This window comes from Pelodiscus sinensis, chromosome 4 (assembly GCF_049634645.1).
Source record: "Pelodiscus sinensis isolate JC-2024 chromosome 4, ASM4963464v1, whole genome shotgun sequence".
Lineage (NCBI taxonomy): Eukaryota > Metazoa > Chordata > Testudines > Trionychidae > Pelodiscus > Pelodiscus sinensis.
In genome coordinates, this window is record NC_134714.1 from 132,574,719 (window position 1) to 132,593,341 (window position 18,623).

General features: G+C 44.7%; 3 protein-coding genes across 3 annotated transcripts; all 3 read right to left on the minus strand.

Annotated features, from left to right (window-relative positions):
• Positions 1–447: 447 nt before the first annotated feature.
• On the minus strand, positions 448–1,386 carry LOC102446860 (olfactory receptor 8U9-like). The gene has a single exon (XM_006130342.2). It carries the CDS (start codon positions 1,384–1,386, stop codon positions 448–450), a length of 939 nt encoding a protein of 312 aa, XP_006130404.1.
• A 10,185-nt stretch (positions 1,387–11,571) lies between these two features.
• On the minus strand, positions 11,572–12,510 carry LOC102446621 (olfactory receptor 8U9-like). The gene has a single exon (XM_006130341.2). The coding sequence runs from the start codon at positions 12,508–12,510 to the stop codon at positions 11,572–11,574; it is 939 nt and encodes a 312-aa protein (XP_006130403.2).
• A 4,303-nt stretch (positions 12,511–16,813) lies between these two features.
• On the minus strand, positions 16,814–17,745 carry LOC142829342 (olfactory receptor 8U9-like). Its single transcript, XM_075928832.1, is given in 2 exon segments — positions 16,814–16,986; positions 16,989–17,745. Coding segments are annotated over 2 exon segments (930 nt in total).
• Between the last annotated feature and the right edge of the window lie 878 nt (positions 17,746–18,623).

Consider the following 18,623-nt stretch of genomic DNA (forward strand, 5'->3'; position numbering starts at 1 on the left):
AGATGAAGGAGGATCATTGAAATCTCCTTTCTCCTCCTACTGCATAAACCAGGTGACGGTCTCTACCACAACCCCATGGAGCAAATGTAGAGCTTCAGGGTAGAGGGAAGATGTGTCAAACTCACACAGTTCATATTTGCAATAACATTATGAAGCCAAACCAGCTACAAAAATAGGGAGCTAGATTTGATGCTGCCTTCATCTTTCCCAGTTCAAACAGCTCCATGCTTCCAAAGCATGTCCCATATATACTCACACATGTCAAACAGGTGCCTCCCTAAATTTTGCTGGAGCAAAAGTCTAATGAAGCCTTATTGGAATAATAACAACAATATAATAATTAACAATACCACGATAGGTTCTGCAGAAATACATTGCAATTGGCTGGCAATTGAATTAACCTCATTCGCTCCCCTGATCACTAAAATAGAACTCAGTGAAATAGATTTACAGATGGCTTAGGTGTTTATTCACTGCTTTCCTCAGGGCATCTTTAACCTCCCTGTTCCTCAGGCTGTAGACAAGGGGGTTCAACATGGGGATCATCACTGTGTAGAACACTGAGGCTATTTTATCTGTAGTCAGGGAATAGCTAGAGGAGGGACGTAAATACAGAAAGAATTGACAGCCATGGAACATGCCCACCGCGCACAAGTGGGAAGCGCAGGTGGAGAAGGTTTTGCGCCGGCCCTCGGCGGAGCTGATCTTCAGGATGGTGGAGACGATACAGACGTAGGAGAGGAGGATTGTCACAAAGCTGGTCGCTACCACGTAGCATATGGAGGCAAACATCGCAATCTCACTGATGCTGGTGTCAGAGCAAGAGAGGGGCAGAAGCGGAGGGACGTCACAGCAGAAATGATTGATGATGTTGGAGCTGCAGAATGACAGCTGGAACGTACAACATGTTTGTATCATTGCATCTGCCAACCCCACAGCGCATACCCCAGCCACGAGCTGGTTACAAAGCTGCCTGGACATGGTGATGCTATAGAGCAGCGGGTTACAGATGGCCACATAACGGTCATATGCCATCACAGCCAGCAAGAGACACTCTACATCTGAAAAAGTGACTAGGAGGTATATTTGGACAGTGCAGGCCAGGTGCGAAATGCTTTTCCTCTCTGCTAAGAAATTCTGCAGCATCTTAGGGACGATTGTCGAGGAATAGCAGAGATCACAGAAAGACAAACTCCGGAGGAAAAAGTACATGGGGGTGTGGAGTCGGTGATCAATCGTGATTAAGAAGATCATCCCCCCGTTCCCTACTATGGTGACAACATAAATCAATAGGAAGAGCCAAAACAGGGGGACCTCCAGCTCCAGACGATCAGTCAGTCCTGAGAGAATGAACTCAGTCACCACTGAGTGATTTCCCTCTTCCATCTTCTCTGAGCCGAGATCAGACAGTGACAGGGATGTGGGCAGGTGGATGGCTCAGGCAACTTATCCTTTCCCTGTAATGAAGTAAGTGAAGAAAAGTGGAGATCAGTTTCTTAACAGACACCAGCACCATTTCGGGAGATGCATTACTCCGTAGAGCCAGATGTTCACAACTCTTCCATTTCCTGTGAGCAGAGATCCAACAGCTACAGGGGCACATTGATGTTCTGTAGTAACGAAGAAAAGGACGAGAGATCAGTTTCTTAATGGACGCTGGTACCAAATCGGGGAAGAGTTAATTCTATGCAGCCAGAGGTTCACGGCTCGTCTTTCCAGTTGTTCCATGCAATGGACACACTGTACAAATACAAGGACATGCAGATGAACACCCTCCCACAAAGAACAAGCCTGTTCACTAATCTGAGCAGCAATCAGTAATTCATCTCACTGCTGTTTCTCATTTCAGAGTGAAACGAGAGCCAATCTTTCTCTCTTTTTGGCATGGGAGCTCTGTGGCTCAACATGTCCGTTCAGGGTAAAGCTTGTGCGCTGTGCTCAGTAAGCTTTTTGGTATCTAATAATGTCATTTACATTAATCTGTATGGAAATCCAAAGACATAAAGCAATGCACTGGCTTCCAGCTGTTTTTCACTGTCAAAGAGGTCGCTCCTTTACCTCAAATGGTAGGGATGAGGTTCTTAGAACTGGAGTTCTTGAACTCAAACCTGATGATCACCATGGTGTGTGTCTGTGTACTGTCTATGTCTGTAGTGCAGGACAACAGCATGGACCTGCTGAGGAGAGACAAGTGACGTTGTTTTCTCATCGACAGAAACTGACAGATTAGAGAATTTGGGCGCTTTTATACTGAGATTTGTGATCTATGAGACGTTATCCCATTAGCAACTGGGAATTCTGAGCTCAGAGAGAAACAACATCTAATTATTGTGCCCAGCGACTTGTAGTGTAGCTCATGCTTTGGGGATTAATTTGCCCCCCTCTTTCCTCCTGTGTTATTAAATGATGCAATTTCTTCAGAGAGATGGAGTTTGTAGTTTGGGATAAGTTATTCCTGCAGTTTTCAGTCCACCCTGGTTTCTGAGTAGAACCTATCAAGAAATTGTTAACTTGGTTTTTTGATGGTGGATACTGAAAGTTCATGACTGAAAACTTGATATTATGATACAAAATTAACACAAAGTCCCTCATATTATCACTCTCCTCTATAGACCAGACTCCCACATTACTGAGTGCCAGCCCACTGCTCCATCAAATAGAACATTTTTGCTTCTGATGGCATGTGAGAAAGCGGTATCCAACCCCTCATTCTATGCTGTCGAGTATCAGAGGGGTAGCCGTGTTAGTCTGAATCTGCAAAAGCGGTGAGGAGTCCTGTGGCACCTTATAGACTAACTGAAGTGTTGGAGCATAAGCTTTCGTGGGCAAAGACCCATTTCGTCTTGACATGCATCTGACGAAGTGGGTCTTTGCCCACGAAAGCTTATGCTCCAACACTTCAGTTAGTCTATAACGCGCCATAGGACTTCTCGACGCTCATTCTATGCTGTAATGCAACCTTCTTCAGATTCACCATATAGGTCTCAGAAATAGCTTCCAATACTGGTATTTGAACTACTCAAGAGAACTTAGTGAATTCCCTCTTTGAAGATACACTTCAAATTGCATACAGAGCCATCGTATGATCCCTTGTTTTGGTTGCACATATAAAGGCCTGTCTCAAATGTGAGGCTGTCGCAATTGACTCCTTTACTTTTAGTCCATTTGCTGCTGCTTAAATTAAAGGCAAGAACCACAAGCAAATTAGAGGCATAAGAAATCATTTTGTAATTGTGAATGTCTGTACAATTATTCTCACCCTTCTGCACGATTATGGTTAATTTTGTACAAAGTATGCCTTGTAAGGTGTCCTTTGAATACTCATAACCCGCTGATCATCATTGTCCTTGTGAATTGTGTGCTGCAACATGGAGTGTAAAGTTACAAGATTCTACTCTAAAACATTAGTGAGATGTTTTGAGATTAGAGAAGCCAGAACAAAGCAGTTGCTCAGAGACAAAAGGCAAATTGATGCCCTTATCCATGTGTCAAGAAAATCAAATGAGCGCCAACTGGTCTTTTCCATCATTAGCTTCTCTGAGGTCTTGCTTATGCTGAAAAATTAGACCAACTGACTTCTGACTGACAAAGGAGGAGAATTTTTCAAACCCCATGAGGGAGAGTTATTTATCCCTTGGCCTCAATAGAACCTCTCAGTGATGTGGATGTAGATTTCATATATGTGAAAAAGCATCTAAACTATGGTACTGCTGTAGCACCAGAACTGAGTCATTAGAGAGGATTTGGTGTAGACGTTCCCTGTTACTTTTCTCCCTTCCCCAACAGTTCTTTGTTGTTATTGGTTAATGTCTTGAGAAAAGTTAATATTTCTCCTCTTAGAAAGGCATGACAGGGCTTGTGGATGAGGGGGAAGAGGTAGGTGTTTTACACCTTGATTTCAGTAAAGTATTTGATACAGTCTAGCGTGACAGTATCATTAATAAACTAGGTAACCACAACCTAGTTGGGGCAATACTAAGGTGGGTGCATAACTGTTCCCAGAAATTAGTTATCAAAGGGTCATTAGAAGGGATTCTTCCACTCTACTTTGTGCTGAGTAGGCCTCAACTGAACTACTGTATCCCGTTCTGGGCACCAAGTTTCAGGAAAGAGGTGGACAAATTGGAGATGATCCAGAGAAGGTCAACAAAAATGAGTGAGGCCTGGTCTACTCTAGGGGATACATTCACATTAAGGGTACGTCTAAACTACATGCCTCTGTCGTCAGAGGCATGTCGATTTGTTGTTTTGGCAAAGGCAAATGAAGCCGCGATTTAAATGATCGCGGCTTCATTTACATTTACATGGCTGCCGCGCTGAGCCGACAAACAGCTGATCAGCTGTTTGTCCGCTCAGCGCGCTAGTCTGGACACTCCCCTGCCGACATCAAAGCCCTTTGTCGGCAGCCCCGGTAAACTTCATCCCACGAGGAATAACGGAGCTGCCGACAAAGGGCTTTGATGTCGGCAGGGGAGCGTCCAGACTAGCGCGCTGAGTGGACAAACAGCTGATCAGCTGTTTGTTAGCTCAGCGCGGCAGCCATGTAAATGTAAATGAAGCAGCGATCATTTAAATTGCGGCTTCATTTGCCTTTGCCAATGTGTCTAATCTACATGCCTCTGCCGACAGAGGCATGTAGTCTAGACACAGCCTAAGATATGCAACTTCAGCTACTATCTTAATTGCCAGAGGGGTAGCCATGTTAGTCTGAATCTGCAAAAGCAGCGAGGAGTCCTGTGGCACCTTATAGACTAAGAGAAGTGTTGGAGCATAAGCTTTCGTGGGCAAAGACCACTACACACATGTATTTGCCACAATGGAATGACTCCCAATCATACAAAGACTGTCCCCTGAAGACACCACCTTATATACAGGTACAACAAGTCACACTGATGTTGTCAGGTTACCATCCTCTGACGTTATCAGGTGACCACCCATCACCCTGTACTTCATGATTTGATTAGATCATCTCTATCCATCATGCTGCCATTTTAGACCCTTTCTTTAACCTGAGTCTGTATCTGTGGGGAGTGGGTACCAAGGTCTTTAATGAGCTAGTGATTCCATGTGCTTTCCACTTATGACCAATACCAATTATTGTTCTGCAGTCAGTACCTAGCACCAATTAGTGTTTCGTGCTCTCAGCCCTGTTCTTGCCAAGTTCTGTGAGCTGAGGCCTGCCTCTTGCTCACAGCTTAGCTCTGCTTTATGTTAGCCATGTTTTGTCCATTGTTAGCTAGGCCTCATCTCCTCAGGCCAGGCCTGCATGGGCTTATGTTTTAGGCCTTTACCTTACTACATCGGGGTGGTGAAACACTGGAATAATTTGCCAAGGGAGGCTGTGGAATCTCCATTATTGGAAATTTGTAACAGCAGGTTGGACAAACACTTGTCAGGGATGGTGCTTGGTCCTGCCACAAGTGCAGGGCAGAGGACTCGGTGACTTCTTGGGTTTCCTTCTATTTCGGGTGTTCTATGATTCTGTGAATGGCTCACTTCCATTCCAGTGAAAGTCCAAAACACTCTCAAACAGCTGACCCTTTTGCCTATGACTTGGTGGCATCACTTTGTGATTCCTGCCTACAATGGGCTGAGAAGGATGCAAGCGGGACCAGGTCAGAACCCAAAAATCCAACACGGAGAGTTGAGCCTTTCCCTGTGGGGTAACCATGCCAACGGTACCCTTCATGTCCCTGGAGCTGCTGCCTGAGGTAGAAGGTGTTAAATGTGGCTTTGATGGCTTTGAGATTTGCTCCCTGGAGCATCTTTGCTCCCAGGAGACCTGCTGTGCAGAGCCCGTGCAATTAGTGTTTTTACCACGTCTTTTCTTGTGGAAATTGGACACAGAGGGCCAGAGCATCAGCTGGCATGGAGCGTTGTCTCCCTCATGAGGGCTTTTTAATATGATACTAGAATGTGATGAATGTGTCCCAGTAAATTTGTTGGTCAGCTCTCCAAACTTCTGCCTACGTAATTTCCCAGTGTTGGCGTAGATATCCCAGCCCAGACTCATCTGGTATAACTCCAGATAAATGCCAGTAATTTTAGCAAAGCAATAATGGAGTATCACTGCTATAGCTGAGGTTATAGAATCATAGAATACTAGGACTGGAAGGGACCTCAAGAGGTCATCAAGTCCAGTCCCCTGCCCTCATGGCAGGACCAAATACTGTCTTGACCATCCCTGTTAGACATTTATCTAACCTACTCTTAAATATCTCCACAGATGGGGATTCCACAACCTCCCTGGGCAATTTATTCCAGTGTTTGACTACCCTGACAGTTAGGAACTTTTTCCTAATGTCCAACCTAAATCTCCCTTGCTGCAGTTTAAGCCCATTGCTTCTTGTTCTATCCTCAGAGGCCAAGATGAACAAGTTTTCTCCCCCCTCCTTATGACGCCCTTTTAGATATCTGAAAACTGCTATCATGTCCCCCCTCAATCTTCTCTTTTCTAAACTAAACAAACCTAATTCCTTCAGCGTTCCCTCATAGGTCATGTTCTCTAGACCTTTCATCATTCTTGTTGCTCTTCTCTGGACCCTCTCCAATTTCGACACATCTTTCTTGAAATGCGGTGCCCAGAACTGGACACAATACTCCAACTGAGGCCTAACTAGTGCAGAGTAGAGCAAAAGAATGACTTCTCATGTCTTGCTCACAACACACCTGTTAATGCATCCCAGAATTATGTTTGCTTTTTTTGCAACAGCATCACACTGCTGACTCATATTCAGCTTGTGGTCCACTATAACCCCTAGATCCCTTTCTGCCATACTCCTTTCTAGACAGTCGCTTCCCATTCTGTATGTGTCAGAATAAGACTGACCCACAACATACCCAAGGTAATATGCGCCAGGCCCTGGTACATAGGATTTGGGGCCTGCTCTCAAAACCACTACTCCAAACGAAGAAATTTTGGGCAAATCTTTTAAACACCATAAATCTCAGGTGCTCTATTAGGACAATAGATTATATTAAATTAACACTCAGCTGTAACATGTTCTGAGAGCTATAGACTATAAATGCTGGGTGTCACTGTGACTATTTCACACTTTCAGGTCTGGTCCAATGTCACACACAATTCTTCTCCACGGTGCCTTCTCCCCTTCACCTGGTTTCATCTAGACATTAGTCTAGACATCAAGACTAGCCATCAAGAGATCACACCTGGGCTTTACCTCTGGCAGCTTTGTGAACATGCTGCTTTTCAACACAACACCACAGAGCACTAACCTCTAGGTCACAGGGCCTACTGATGCTGAATGGAATGTGTGTCTTGTACTGTCCAGCACCTCCTGCACAACACCCACTCGTATAAAGTCTGTACTTTTATTATGAGGAAATGGCCTGTGCCAATCCCGTTCCCAAGTGGAGGTTCCCAAATATTTCAGTACAAAACCAGAAGAGCCTCAATAATAACAATAATGAGACAGAAAACTGAAAATTTGTTAAAAAGGAATAAAAGTTAAAATGCAATTCATGCCTAGCTTAGGAAAGATTTCTCTTACCACCTGCTTTTGCAATTTTACTAGCTGGATGCCTTCCAGCCAGACTCCTTTCCTTTATTTTCCTTCAGATGTGTAGATGTGATGAGCAGAAAGAAAGGGATGAAGAGGAGCTTGGGCATTTGCCTTTGCCTGTTATAGTCCTATTTCTGTTGGGCAAGGATCATCTCTAGCTGGGAGTTCAAGGGACAAAAGTCTGAGGGGACAGAAAACCCCACCAGTATATCAAAATGTAGATTTCCTACTTATACCATTCTTCCTGCCCAAGAATGGTCCTGTAACCAGCTGCGATATAATTTGATTTGATTGACACTTAGCTGTGACATCAGTTTGCCTTTTGTCTATGAGGAACTCAGTAATGTTATACAGTAGGATCTTATTATTTTACATACACGTATTACACCATGACAATGATGATCAGCAGATTATGATCCTTATATAAAGAATGAGGGGCTCTGTTGCCGCTCTTACATATTGGTTTTACACTACTATCTCTATACTGTCACGAGTAGGAAAGTTTGTCCAGTAGGTAGAGACTTAGTCTAGCACTCCATAATTTGAAGCTTAGTTCCCAGCTCAACTGCCTACCTTTAGTGCATTCACGAAGGAAGATATTTACTTTTTCGGTCCTTCAGTTCTTCATCTGTATAATGGAGATAATGCTGCACTAGCTAATATGGAAATTCTGACAATCAATACAATACTCATTTTGAGGTGCTCAGAAGTACTTCATTGACAAGAGCCATATAAGAACTTACAAACTTTTATGACCCCTGTTATAAAGCAGGCAAATAAAATTACCTCCATTCAGAGATAGGGAGGAAAAGGAGGCAGAGAGAATGTAAGACCCAGATTTTCAAATGTGTCCAAAGGCACCCTGAATTAGTGACAACTTTTGAAAACTCTGCTTCTGGGTGGTTGAAATTAGATGAGGTAACTACATATTATACAGACTGTCAGATTTTTTTAAATATTTCAAACAATTTCTAAATTCTCATAGGAATATATTTAATTACTCAGCATTAAATAATGAGAGTGAAAAAGTTGCTAAAACAAATGGTCATTTTATTTAATTTTGCACGTATGCGTAATCAAATTATGTGGCACCCCAGGAGAGAAATATCAAACCACCTTTAGTGTAAACGTCAACAGATAGTGGATCACCATGTCAATTCTTTAATATTGCCTACAGAAGCTGCGATCATCCAATGTGAGAGTTTTGAGGGTCTGCTCCTTCATCCAGTGTGTAGCAAGATGTAGAAAGGGCTTGGAAATTCATAAGCTCCATAACCTATTTTCCTTATTGTCAACATTTGGTGCAGTGACCAAGACACAAAGGAGTCGAGAAATGGGTGCATTTTTTTTGGATTAATCATTTATTGTCAAACCAATGATGCTTTGGTTCACTTTAAACAATTCACAAATTCTCCTAGTAACTTTGTCTCAAAACCATGTGCGTGTATCTGGGGAGGAATTTAGCTGCTGGTCACATGACAGTCAAAGGTAGGAGGCAGTGATACACCCTCCCTTTTTACATTTTTACCCAATTGTTACAGTTTTCACATGTGAGGTGGGAGATCCAGTTCCAATACCTGTTTTTGTCCAATTCCGGGTGAAAGATGTGTACTAGGGCAGGGGTGAGGAACCTCAGGCCCAGGAGCCATCGGCTTGCCTGGATCCAGCCCCTGAGGCTCAGTGCCCCTCCAGCATTGGGGAGTTTGTACTGGCACTCCAGCCTCTCTGCTTCCCCCCTGAGGGCTGGAGCTCACAACATCTACTAGCCTGCCCCCACAAGCTCTGGTGTGTGAGGGGAATGAGGAAAGTGTCTTTCTCCTCTTTAGTCGGGGGCCACAGTGAGGGTTTTATTCCACTTCTCACTTGGGTGCAGCCCTTGACTGCTTTTTCTGTGGGTCAGTGGCCCCCAGCTCAAGAAAGTTTCCCCACCCCTACACTACGGTTTCCTGCCTCTCCATAATGAACCACAGCCACTGACTTCTGTATTGTTTCAGTCTGGGTTGCTCTCAGTCTCTCTTTTCATATATGTTCTGCTGAGGATAAGTAATAGACTACTCTTTGGAACAGAGCCATGAAGATGAGCATCTCCCCTGTTGGGTGGGTACCCCTAGCAACCAGTCTACAGAATCGCTCTCTCTTTCTGGACCTGTGGTTCTTCCTGTTGGTCAACCAAAAGTCAACAGGTCCAATGGGAGAGACTGGAGCTAGGTCTAAAGAACTGATTAACCCGGCACTGCTGCAATAAATGAAGCGGTGTTAATTTAGCAAGTCTGGAGAAGACAAGCCAGGTCAATGGGAGAGCACTTGCCTACCGATGTCTGTACCCCACTCCCCTCAGAGACTGTTTTCCCTCATGGATTTTTCTTGGGGCTTGTCTATACTAATGTTATCAGGAGATGTAAGTTACATTATTTCAGTTAAGTAACTCCCCTGTGGACATAGCATGTTATGGACACCACTGTCAATCAAACTAAGTTGAACCAACTTGAAGTAGCATAACTTAGCTCACGTAATAGCACTGTCATCAACTAGTCCTGAGAATGGGCTCTGTTCAATCCTGGATCAGTCACCAGTGCATTGTCCGGCAATGTGGGAGTCCCTCTGTCTTAACAGATTAGACAGAGGGGGACTGACCTGTATCTCCCACATCCCATGTGAGTGCTCTAACCACTGGACTAACGTTTACAAGAAAAAGAGCAGCAGCACCGTCTCTTCCAGTCCCATCCATTTTGCTCATGAAATCTTCTTTCTCCTAACAATGCATGGACAGAAACCAGGTGATAATATTTTTCACTGCTTTTACATTGAGCAAGACCCAGGAAGGAAAAGAAATACTCCATTTCCTGGTTGTGTAAAACGTCGCCTTTGCTTTTAATGGAGATTTTGGTCCATGTTTACCAATTGTGTAGGGAATTTTCAGACATGGTTCAGATTGAAATGAATATTTCCTAACCCCCCATGAACTCAAAAATCAGCTTTTGGTCCAGCTCTGTCCATTTCTCACTTACAGCCCTCTGAGCTGTACAATTCCCACAGTCCCTATTCTTCAGAGGCTAGGAATCTTTCCTAAAAGGCTGAGAGCCAGAACTCAGAGTGAACCTTCTAGTGAGGAACAAGTATCAAGTTTCTGTCTGAAATGTATGCTGTAGAGAAAACTCACCTTCTTGTGCTAGTTGGGATTCAGTTCAGTGTAGACTCTCAGGGTGTGTCTAGACTACATGGTTCCATCAACGGAGCCATGTAGATGAGTTTGCTAGACATAGCAAAATGAAACGGCGATTTAAATAATCGCCACTCCATTTACATCAAAATGGCCACCACGCTGTGCTGATCACATGTTTGTCGGCACAGAGTGGTAGTCTAGACAGGGATCACCCGACCCCGGAGCCCTTTGTTGTCAGATCCTGTAAGCCTTATGTTTCACGAGACATAAAGGATCTGACAACAAAGGGCTCTGGGGTCAACTGATCCTCGCCAAGACTACTGCGCTGTGCCGACAAACTGCTGATTGGCACAGCTAGACACACCCTCAAAGAGAAAACACGGACACCGCACTTCTTAGAAATGGTCCCCTTTATCTTACATCTTTTGTTTTCCCCTTAAAATAAAGGCCATGGTGAATGAAATCGCCTTTCTCCTAACAGTGCAGGGACAGAAACCAGGTGACAATCTCTACCACAGCCTCCCCCTGGAGCAAGTGAAGGACCACAAAACACCAGGAGGATGTGCCAAACTCTCTTTGTTTCAACCACAGAAATCACACACTTAAAGAGGAAGCTAGATTTGATGCTGCCCCCTTCTTTGCCAGGACAAACAGCTCCTTGCTTTCAAAGCACATCACATATATACATACACATGTGAAACAGGCACCTCCTTGAATGTTGCTGGGGCAGAAGTCTAATGAGGCCTTGTTGAAATACAAACAAATAAATAATAATAATATAATATTTAACAATACCACAACAGGCTCCCCTGAAATGCATTGCTGGGAATTGAATTGACCTGGTTTGCCCCCCTCCTCACTCAAATCAAATCCAATGTAAAAAATTCACAGATGGCTTAGGAATTTATTGATTACTTTCTTCAGGGCATCCTTCACCTCCCTGTTCCTCAGGCTGTAGATGAGGGGGTTCAAAAAGGGGATCACCACAGTGTAAAACACCGAGGCTATTTTGTCTGTGGTCAGGGAATAGCTGGAGGAGGGACGTAAATACATGAAGAGTTGAATGCCATGAAACATGCCCACTGTGATCAAGTGACAAGTGCAGGTGGAGAAGGTTTTGCGCCGGCCCTCGGCAGAGCTGATCTTCAGGATGGTGGAGATGATACAGACATAGGAGAGGAGGATGGTGACTAAACTGGTGGCTACAATGTAGCATATGGAGGCAAACATCGCAGTCTCACTGATGCTGGTGTCAGAGCAGGAGAGTGGCAGCAATGGGGGGATGTCACAGCAGAAATGGTTGATGATGTTGGAGCGGCAGAATGACAGCTGAAATATACAACATGATTGTATCATTGCATCCACCAACCCCATAGCGCACACCACAGCCACCAGCTGGTTACAACGCTGCCTGGACATGATGATGCTATAGAGCAGTGGGTTACAGATGGCCACATAACGGTCATACGCCATCACAGCCAGCAAGAGACACTCAGTATCTGAAAAAGAGACAAGGAGGTATATTTGCATAGCACAGGCAGCGTGAGAAATGCTTTTTCTCTCTGCTAAGAAATCCTGCAGCATCTTAGGGACAATTACTGAGGAATAGCAGAGATCACAGAAAGACAAACTCCGGAGGAAAAAGTACATGGGGGTGTGGAGTCGGGGATCAATCGTGATTAACAAGGTCATCCCCCCATTCCCTACTATGGTGACAACATAAATCAGTAGGAACAACACAAACAGGGGGACCTGCAGCTCCGGATGGTCTGTCAGTCCTGAGAGAATGAATTCAGTCACCACCGAGTGATTTCCCTCTTCCATCTTGTCTGAGTTGAGATCTGGCAGCTACAGGGATGTGGGCAAGTCAACAGCTTGTGTAACTTATCCCTTCTCTGTAAAAAAATAAATGAAGAATGGAGATCAGTTTCTTAATGGACATTAGTACAAGATTGGTGAAGGGCTTAGTCCACAGAGCCAGGTATTCACAGCTGGACAATCCTGTTGTTCTATACAATGCACACACTGTACACATACTGTGACACACAGATTAATCCTGCTCCCCATATGAACACTGCTGCCAAATACGCCCTAGAACACACTGGTAGGAGCTGAGGCTGAAGCGGAGGCTTCTGTTGCTGGAGGTTTTGATGTTAAAACCTGCTGATTACTGTGGTGTCTGTGTGTGTGACTGTGATGGAGGACAACAGCACGTATAGCCTGACAGGTGGGAGATGCGGAAGCATTTCCCCATCGACAGAATCTGCCTTTTTGGAGCATTTGCGGAGGGGGGGGGGTTTATAGGGGGATCTGGGATCTATGGGACATGATCCCTGGAGCAACTGGGAATACCTGAGCTCAGAGACACAACTAATTAATGCACTCAGTGAACTGACGTGTAGCTCATACCCTGGGAATTTATTTGCCTCCTCTGTTATTAAATGATGCAGTTTCTACGAGAGTTATGGAATATGATTTTAGGGCTAATTTCATCCCACAGTTTACAGTACTGAGTAGAACTGATCAACAAATGTTGATTTGTTTTGTTGTTTCTGGACACCAAAAGCTATTGACTGATGTGACATATGCAGTGCCCAGCTGGAGGCCATATCCCAAAACCCTACCTCATTCATGAACCCCCTCCTGCACCTCAAGCCCCGCCCTAGTCCTGAGCACTATTGCATCCAAAAGCCCTCGCAGAGCCTGCACCCAGAACCTCCTGTGGCACTGCAACTGCCTGCCCCAAGCTCAGCTCAGAGCCCCTCTCGCACTCCAGACCCCTGAATACAAGACCAGAGCCTGCACCCCCAACTCTCTGCTCCAACCAGCCTGGTGAATGTGAGGGAGGATTTGGGAGGGAGGATGGAGTGAACGGGGCAAGGCCTTACAGAAGAGGCACAAAAGAATGGGGCAAGGGTGTTTGGGTTTGAGGTAGATCTTGGATTGCACGTAAATTCAAAAAAAGATCTTGTGCTTGAAAAGGTTGGAGACCACTCCTCTAGACTCTGAGAAGTCAACGCTCCAGATCCCTAGTCAGTGTAGCGCCATTCAACTGCAGGTTGGCTGAATGGAACTTCAGCACCCTGGACGGCTCAGTGCAGGCAGGGACCAGGGGAGTAGATGCACAATTCTGGTTGGGTCTATTTGCCAGGAGGTAAAGGCTCAATGTGAGCTGGGACCCTGAGGAAGTGGCCCAGGGAACTCCATGCAGCTTAGTTACATTGAGATGATCTGTGGCTGCAATTGTTAGGATCCCTGGGCTGGGACCTGGAGGAGTGGAAAGGCCACCGAGGAAGTGGCCAGCAGCAAAAAGCAGCTGAACAACTTGTGGCCCAGCTGGAGAGCTAGGGCCAGCAGGACACAGGGAGGCAAAAATGTTGCTTCCATGGATGACACCTCTAGCTCCATGGGCTGGGATGGTTTGGAGACAATAGACACAGCCAAGCAAACCAGGTGTGTCTGAGTGGTAGGTGCCAGCTGTTGAAGATCCCCAACATCATAAAAAGGCTCCCTTGGTGACTGTTTTCACAGTAAATCCTTTTCTCTACCCAAAGCCAGGTCAAGCTTGGGAAAAGAGATTGGGAATTATCTCCCAGGCCCTGGGATACTACACCTTAGGGAGGTGCTCCACTCAACCCTGCTTCATTCCTTGATAGATACCACTCAGGTATCTATTTGGACAATGGATTGTATTAACACTCCGCTGTAATGTGTTCTGAGCACTATAGATTATAAATGCTGGGTGCAACTGTGATTATTTCACACAGTCAGGTCTGTACCGATGTCACACATGTTTCTTCTCCATAATGTCTTTACCTCTTCACCCGGATGAATATAGACATCGGTATAGACATCAAGCTTATACAAAGAGCTCACACTTGGGCTCTATCTCTGTCAGCATCATGAACATGCTGCTTTACAACCCAACAGCACAAAGAACTAATCTCTAGGTCGTGGGGCCTAGTAATGCTGAATGAAACGTGTCATTTATTGTCCAGCACCTTCCAGGACACCAGCTCATATAAATTCTGTCATTTCATTATGAGAAAATGGCAGGTGCACATCCTGTTCCCAAGTAGCATTCCCCAAATATTTCAGTGCACAACAAGGACTTCACCAAAGCAATAATAGATATTTATTGAGCATCACAGCTTCTTCCAGTCCCATCCATGTTGTCAGTCTAGCCTGGCAGTGTCTTTGCTTTTACATCGAAGAATAGCCAGGAAGGAAAAGACATGTGTAAAGTGTTCCTTTCTCATTGTGTAAAGTGGTTCCTTTGATTCTAAAGACTCAATGTTCTTGAGTCAATGTTTTCAATTTGCCAAATGTTTAGGGAATTTTCAGACATAACATGTTTTCTTCCTCCCCAAAGGAAATTGGCTAAATGTTTAGGGAATTTTCCGATATGGATCAATTTTGAGATGAATATCTTCTAAGCCCCTGTGAACTAAACAACTCAGCTCTGTCCATTTCTCTCTCTCAATTGCATGAGTCGTTCCATTCCCACAATCCCTACTCCAGAGTCTATGAATCTTTCGATCAAGCTAAGAGCAAGAACCACAGAGAACCTGCTGATAAAGGACAGATTTTCTGTTATGTTTTAACTTTTTTAAAATTTGTTTTCTAGAGAAAACTCCCCCTTTCTTTCTTAGTTTGGATTTAGTTCAGTGTGGAGTGTCAAAGACAAAGCACAGACACAGCATGCTCTCTTGAAAATGTTCACCTTGCTTTTACCTCTTTTGTTGTCTCCTTAACTTACAATAAAGGCCATAGAATCATAGAATACTAGGACTGGAAGGGATCTCAAGAGGCCATTGAGTCCAGTCTCCTGCCCTCAAGGCAGGACCAACTACTGTCTAGACCATCCCTGATAGACATTTATCTAACCTACTCTTAAATATCTCCACAGATGGAGATTCCACAGCCTCCCAGGGCAATTTATTCCAGTGTTTGACCACCCTGACAGTTAGGAACTTTTTTCTAATGTCCAACCTAAACCTCCCTTGCTGCAGTTTAAGCCCATTGCCTCTTGTTCTATCCTCTGAGGCAAAGATGAACAAGTTTTCTCTCTCCTCCTTATGACACCCTTTTAGATATCTGAAAACTGCTATCATGTCCCCCACCGCCTCAGTTTTCTCTTTTCTAAATTAAACAAACCCAATTCCTTCAACCTTCTCTCATAGGTCATGTTCTCTAGACCTTTAATCATTCTCGTTGCTCTTCTCTGGACCCTCTCCAATTTCTCCACAACTTTCTTGAAATGCGATGCTCAGAACTGAACATAATACTCCAACTGAGGCCTAACCAACGCAGAGTAGAGCGGAAGAATGACTTCTCGTGTCTTGCTCACAACACACCTGTTCATGCATCCAAGAATCATGTTTGCTTTCTTTGCAACAGCATCACACTGCTGACTCATATTCAACTTGTGGTCCACTATAACCCCTAGATCCCTTTCTGCCGTACTCCTTCCCAGACAGTCGCTTCCCATTCTGTATATATGAAACTGATTGTTCCTTCCTAAGTGGAGCACACTGTGACTGAAAACATCTTTCCCTTCTTAGTGCATGGACAGAACCCAGGTGATAATCTCTACCACTACCACATGGAGCACAGGAAAGGCTGCACAGTAGCAGGAGGATGTGCAGAACTCCTTTTGTTTCAGCCACGGAAATCACACAGTTCACACTTGCAATTGCCTAATGAAAACAAACCAGCTATCAAAAGGAGGAAGCCTGATTTGATGCTGCCCTCTTCTTTCCCAATACAAACAGCTCTTTGCTTTCAAAGCACATCACAAGTATAATCATACATGTCAAACAGGCACCTCCTTGAATGTTGCTGGGGCAGAAGTCTAATGAGGACTTATAATAACGAGATCTCCTGATGAAGTGTGTCTTTGCCCACAAAAGCTTATGCTCCAATAAATCTGTTAGTCTATAAGGTGCCACAGGACTTCTCATTGTTTTTACAGTTTCAGACTAACATGGCTACCCCTCTGATACTTGTAACAATATAGTAATTAACAATAGTACGACAGGTTCTGCCAGAATACATTGCAATGGGCTGGGATTGAGCTGACCTGGTTTTCTCCCCTCCTCACTAAAACAGAAGTTAGTGAAAAAATTCATGGATGGCTTAGGAGTTTATTGATTACTTTCCTCAGGGCATCCTTCACCTCCCTGTTCCTCAGGCTGTAGATGAGGGGGTTCAAAAAGGGGATCACCACAGTGTAAAACACTAAGGCCATTTTGTCCGTGGTCAGGGAATAGCTGGAGGAGGGACGTAAATACAAGAAGAGCTGCCATGAAACATGCCCACCGTGATTAAGTGACAAGTGCAGGTGGAGAATGTTTTGCGCTGGCCCTCGGCAGAGCTGATCTTCAGGATGGTGGAGACGATACAGACATAGGAGAGGAGGATGGTGACTAAGCTGGTCGCTACAACGTAGCACATGGAGGCAAACATTAGAATCTCATTGGTGTGAGTTTCAGAGCAGGAGAGCGCCAGCACTGGGGGGATGTCACAGCAGAAATGGTTGATGACATTGGAATTGCAGAATGACAGACTGAATGTACATGTTTGTAGCAGTGCATCCATGAACCCCACCGCACACATCCCAGACACCAGTAGGTTACAACGCTGCCTGGACATGGTGATGCTATAGAGCAGTGGGTTACAGATGGCCACATAACAGTCATACGCCATCACAGCCAGCAAGAGACACTCAGTATCTGAAAAAGAGACAAGGAGGTATATTTGCACAGCACAGGCAGAGTAAGAAATGCTTTTCCTCTCGGTTAAGAAATCCAGTAACAACTTAGGGACAATTACTGTGGAATAGCAGAGATCACATAAAGACAAACTCTGGAGGAAAAAGTACATGGGGGTGTGGAGTCGGGGGTCAAAAGTGATTAACAAGATCATCCCCCCATTTCCCACCAGCGTTGTAACATAAATCAGTAGGAACAACAGAAACAGGGGGAGCTGCAGCTCCAGACGATCTGTCAGTCCTGAGAGAATGAACTCAGTCACCTCCGAGTGATTTCCCTCTTCCATCTCTTCTGAGCTGAGATCAGGCAGCTCTAGGGATGTCAGTAGGTGGATCACTCTGATAACTTATCCCTTGTCTGTAATGATATAAGGGAAGAAAAATGGAGATCAATTTCTTAATAGACACCAGTACCATTTTGAAGAATGTATTACTCAAGAGAGCCAGATGTTCACAGCTGGACATCCCAGCTATTCCATGCAATGCACACACTGAACACATACAACGACATGCAGGTTAATTATACCCCCAGTACAAATACTCCTGTTCACTAGTCCTAGCCAGATGTTGACAGATGGCCATGCCAGGTCTTCTATTCAGTGTCCACACTGTACACATACAAGGAAACCCTGGTTAGTCACATACACCCACACAAACATCCTTGTTCGCAAATCCTACCAGCAAACAGCAACTTGTGACTCTGCTTTGAGACAACCAAGGTGAAATCATCTCAGTGTGATGTGATTATGCCTTAGCTCAAGAAGGGATAAGAGCAAAGGAGTGTCAATCTCTCTACTCTCTTTGGGCAAGGAGTGCTCAGTGACTCGGCATGTTGGTTTGGGGTAAAGCTTGTGTGCTCTGCTACTTAAGCTTTATCACATCGAAAATGGCATTTGCATTAGGCTGTATGAAAACCCAAATATGCCCTAAAACACACTGGCTTCAGTGACTAGGTAACTGTCTGTTTTTCTAACCAAAAAGTCATTCCTTTAGCATATGAGCTAGGAGCTGGAGCTGCGGCTTCTATTGCTGGAGGTCTTGAATGCAGTACTTGCTGATCACCCTGGTGTATGGATGAGTGTGGCTGTGATGCAGGACAATCACACGTACCTGTTGACAGGAGAGAGATGCGGTGGCGTTTCTCCATTGACAGAAACTGCCAGTT

Excerpts from the sequence above, each read along its gene's own strand:
- LOC102446621 (XM_006130341.2), bottom strand. The coding sequence starts at position 12,510 with ATGGAAGAGGGAAATCACTCGGTGGTGACTGAATTCATTCTCTCAGGA.
- LOC102446860 (XM_006130342.2), bottom strand. The coding sequence starts at position 1,386 with ATGGAAGAGGGAAATCACTCAGTGGTGACTGAGTTCATTCTCTCAGGA.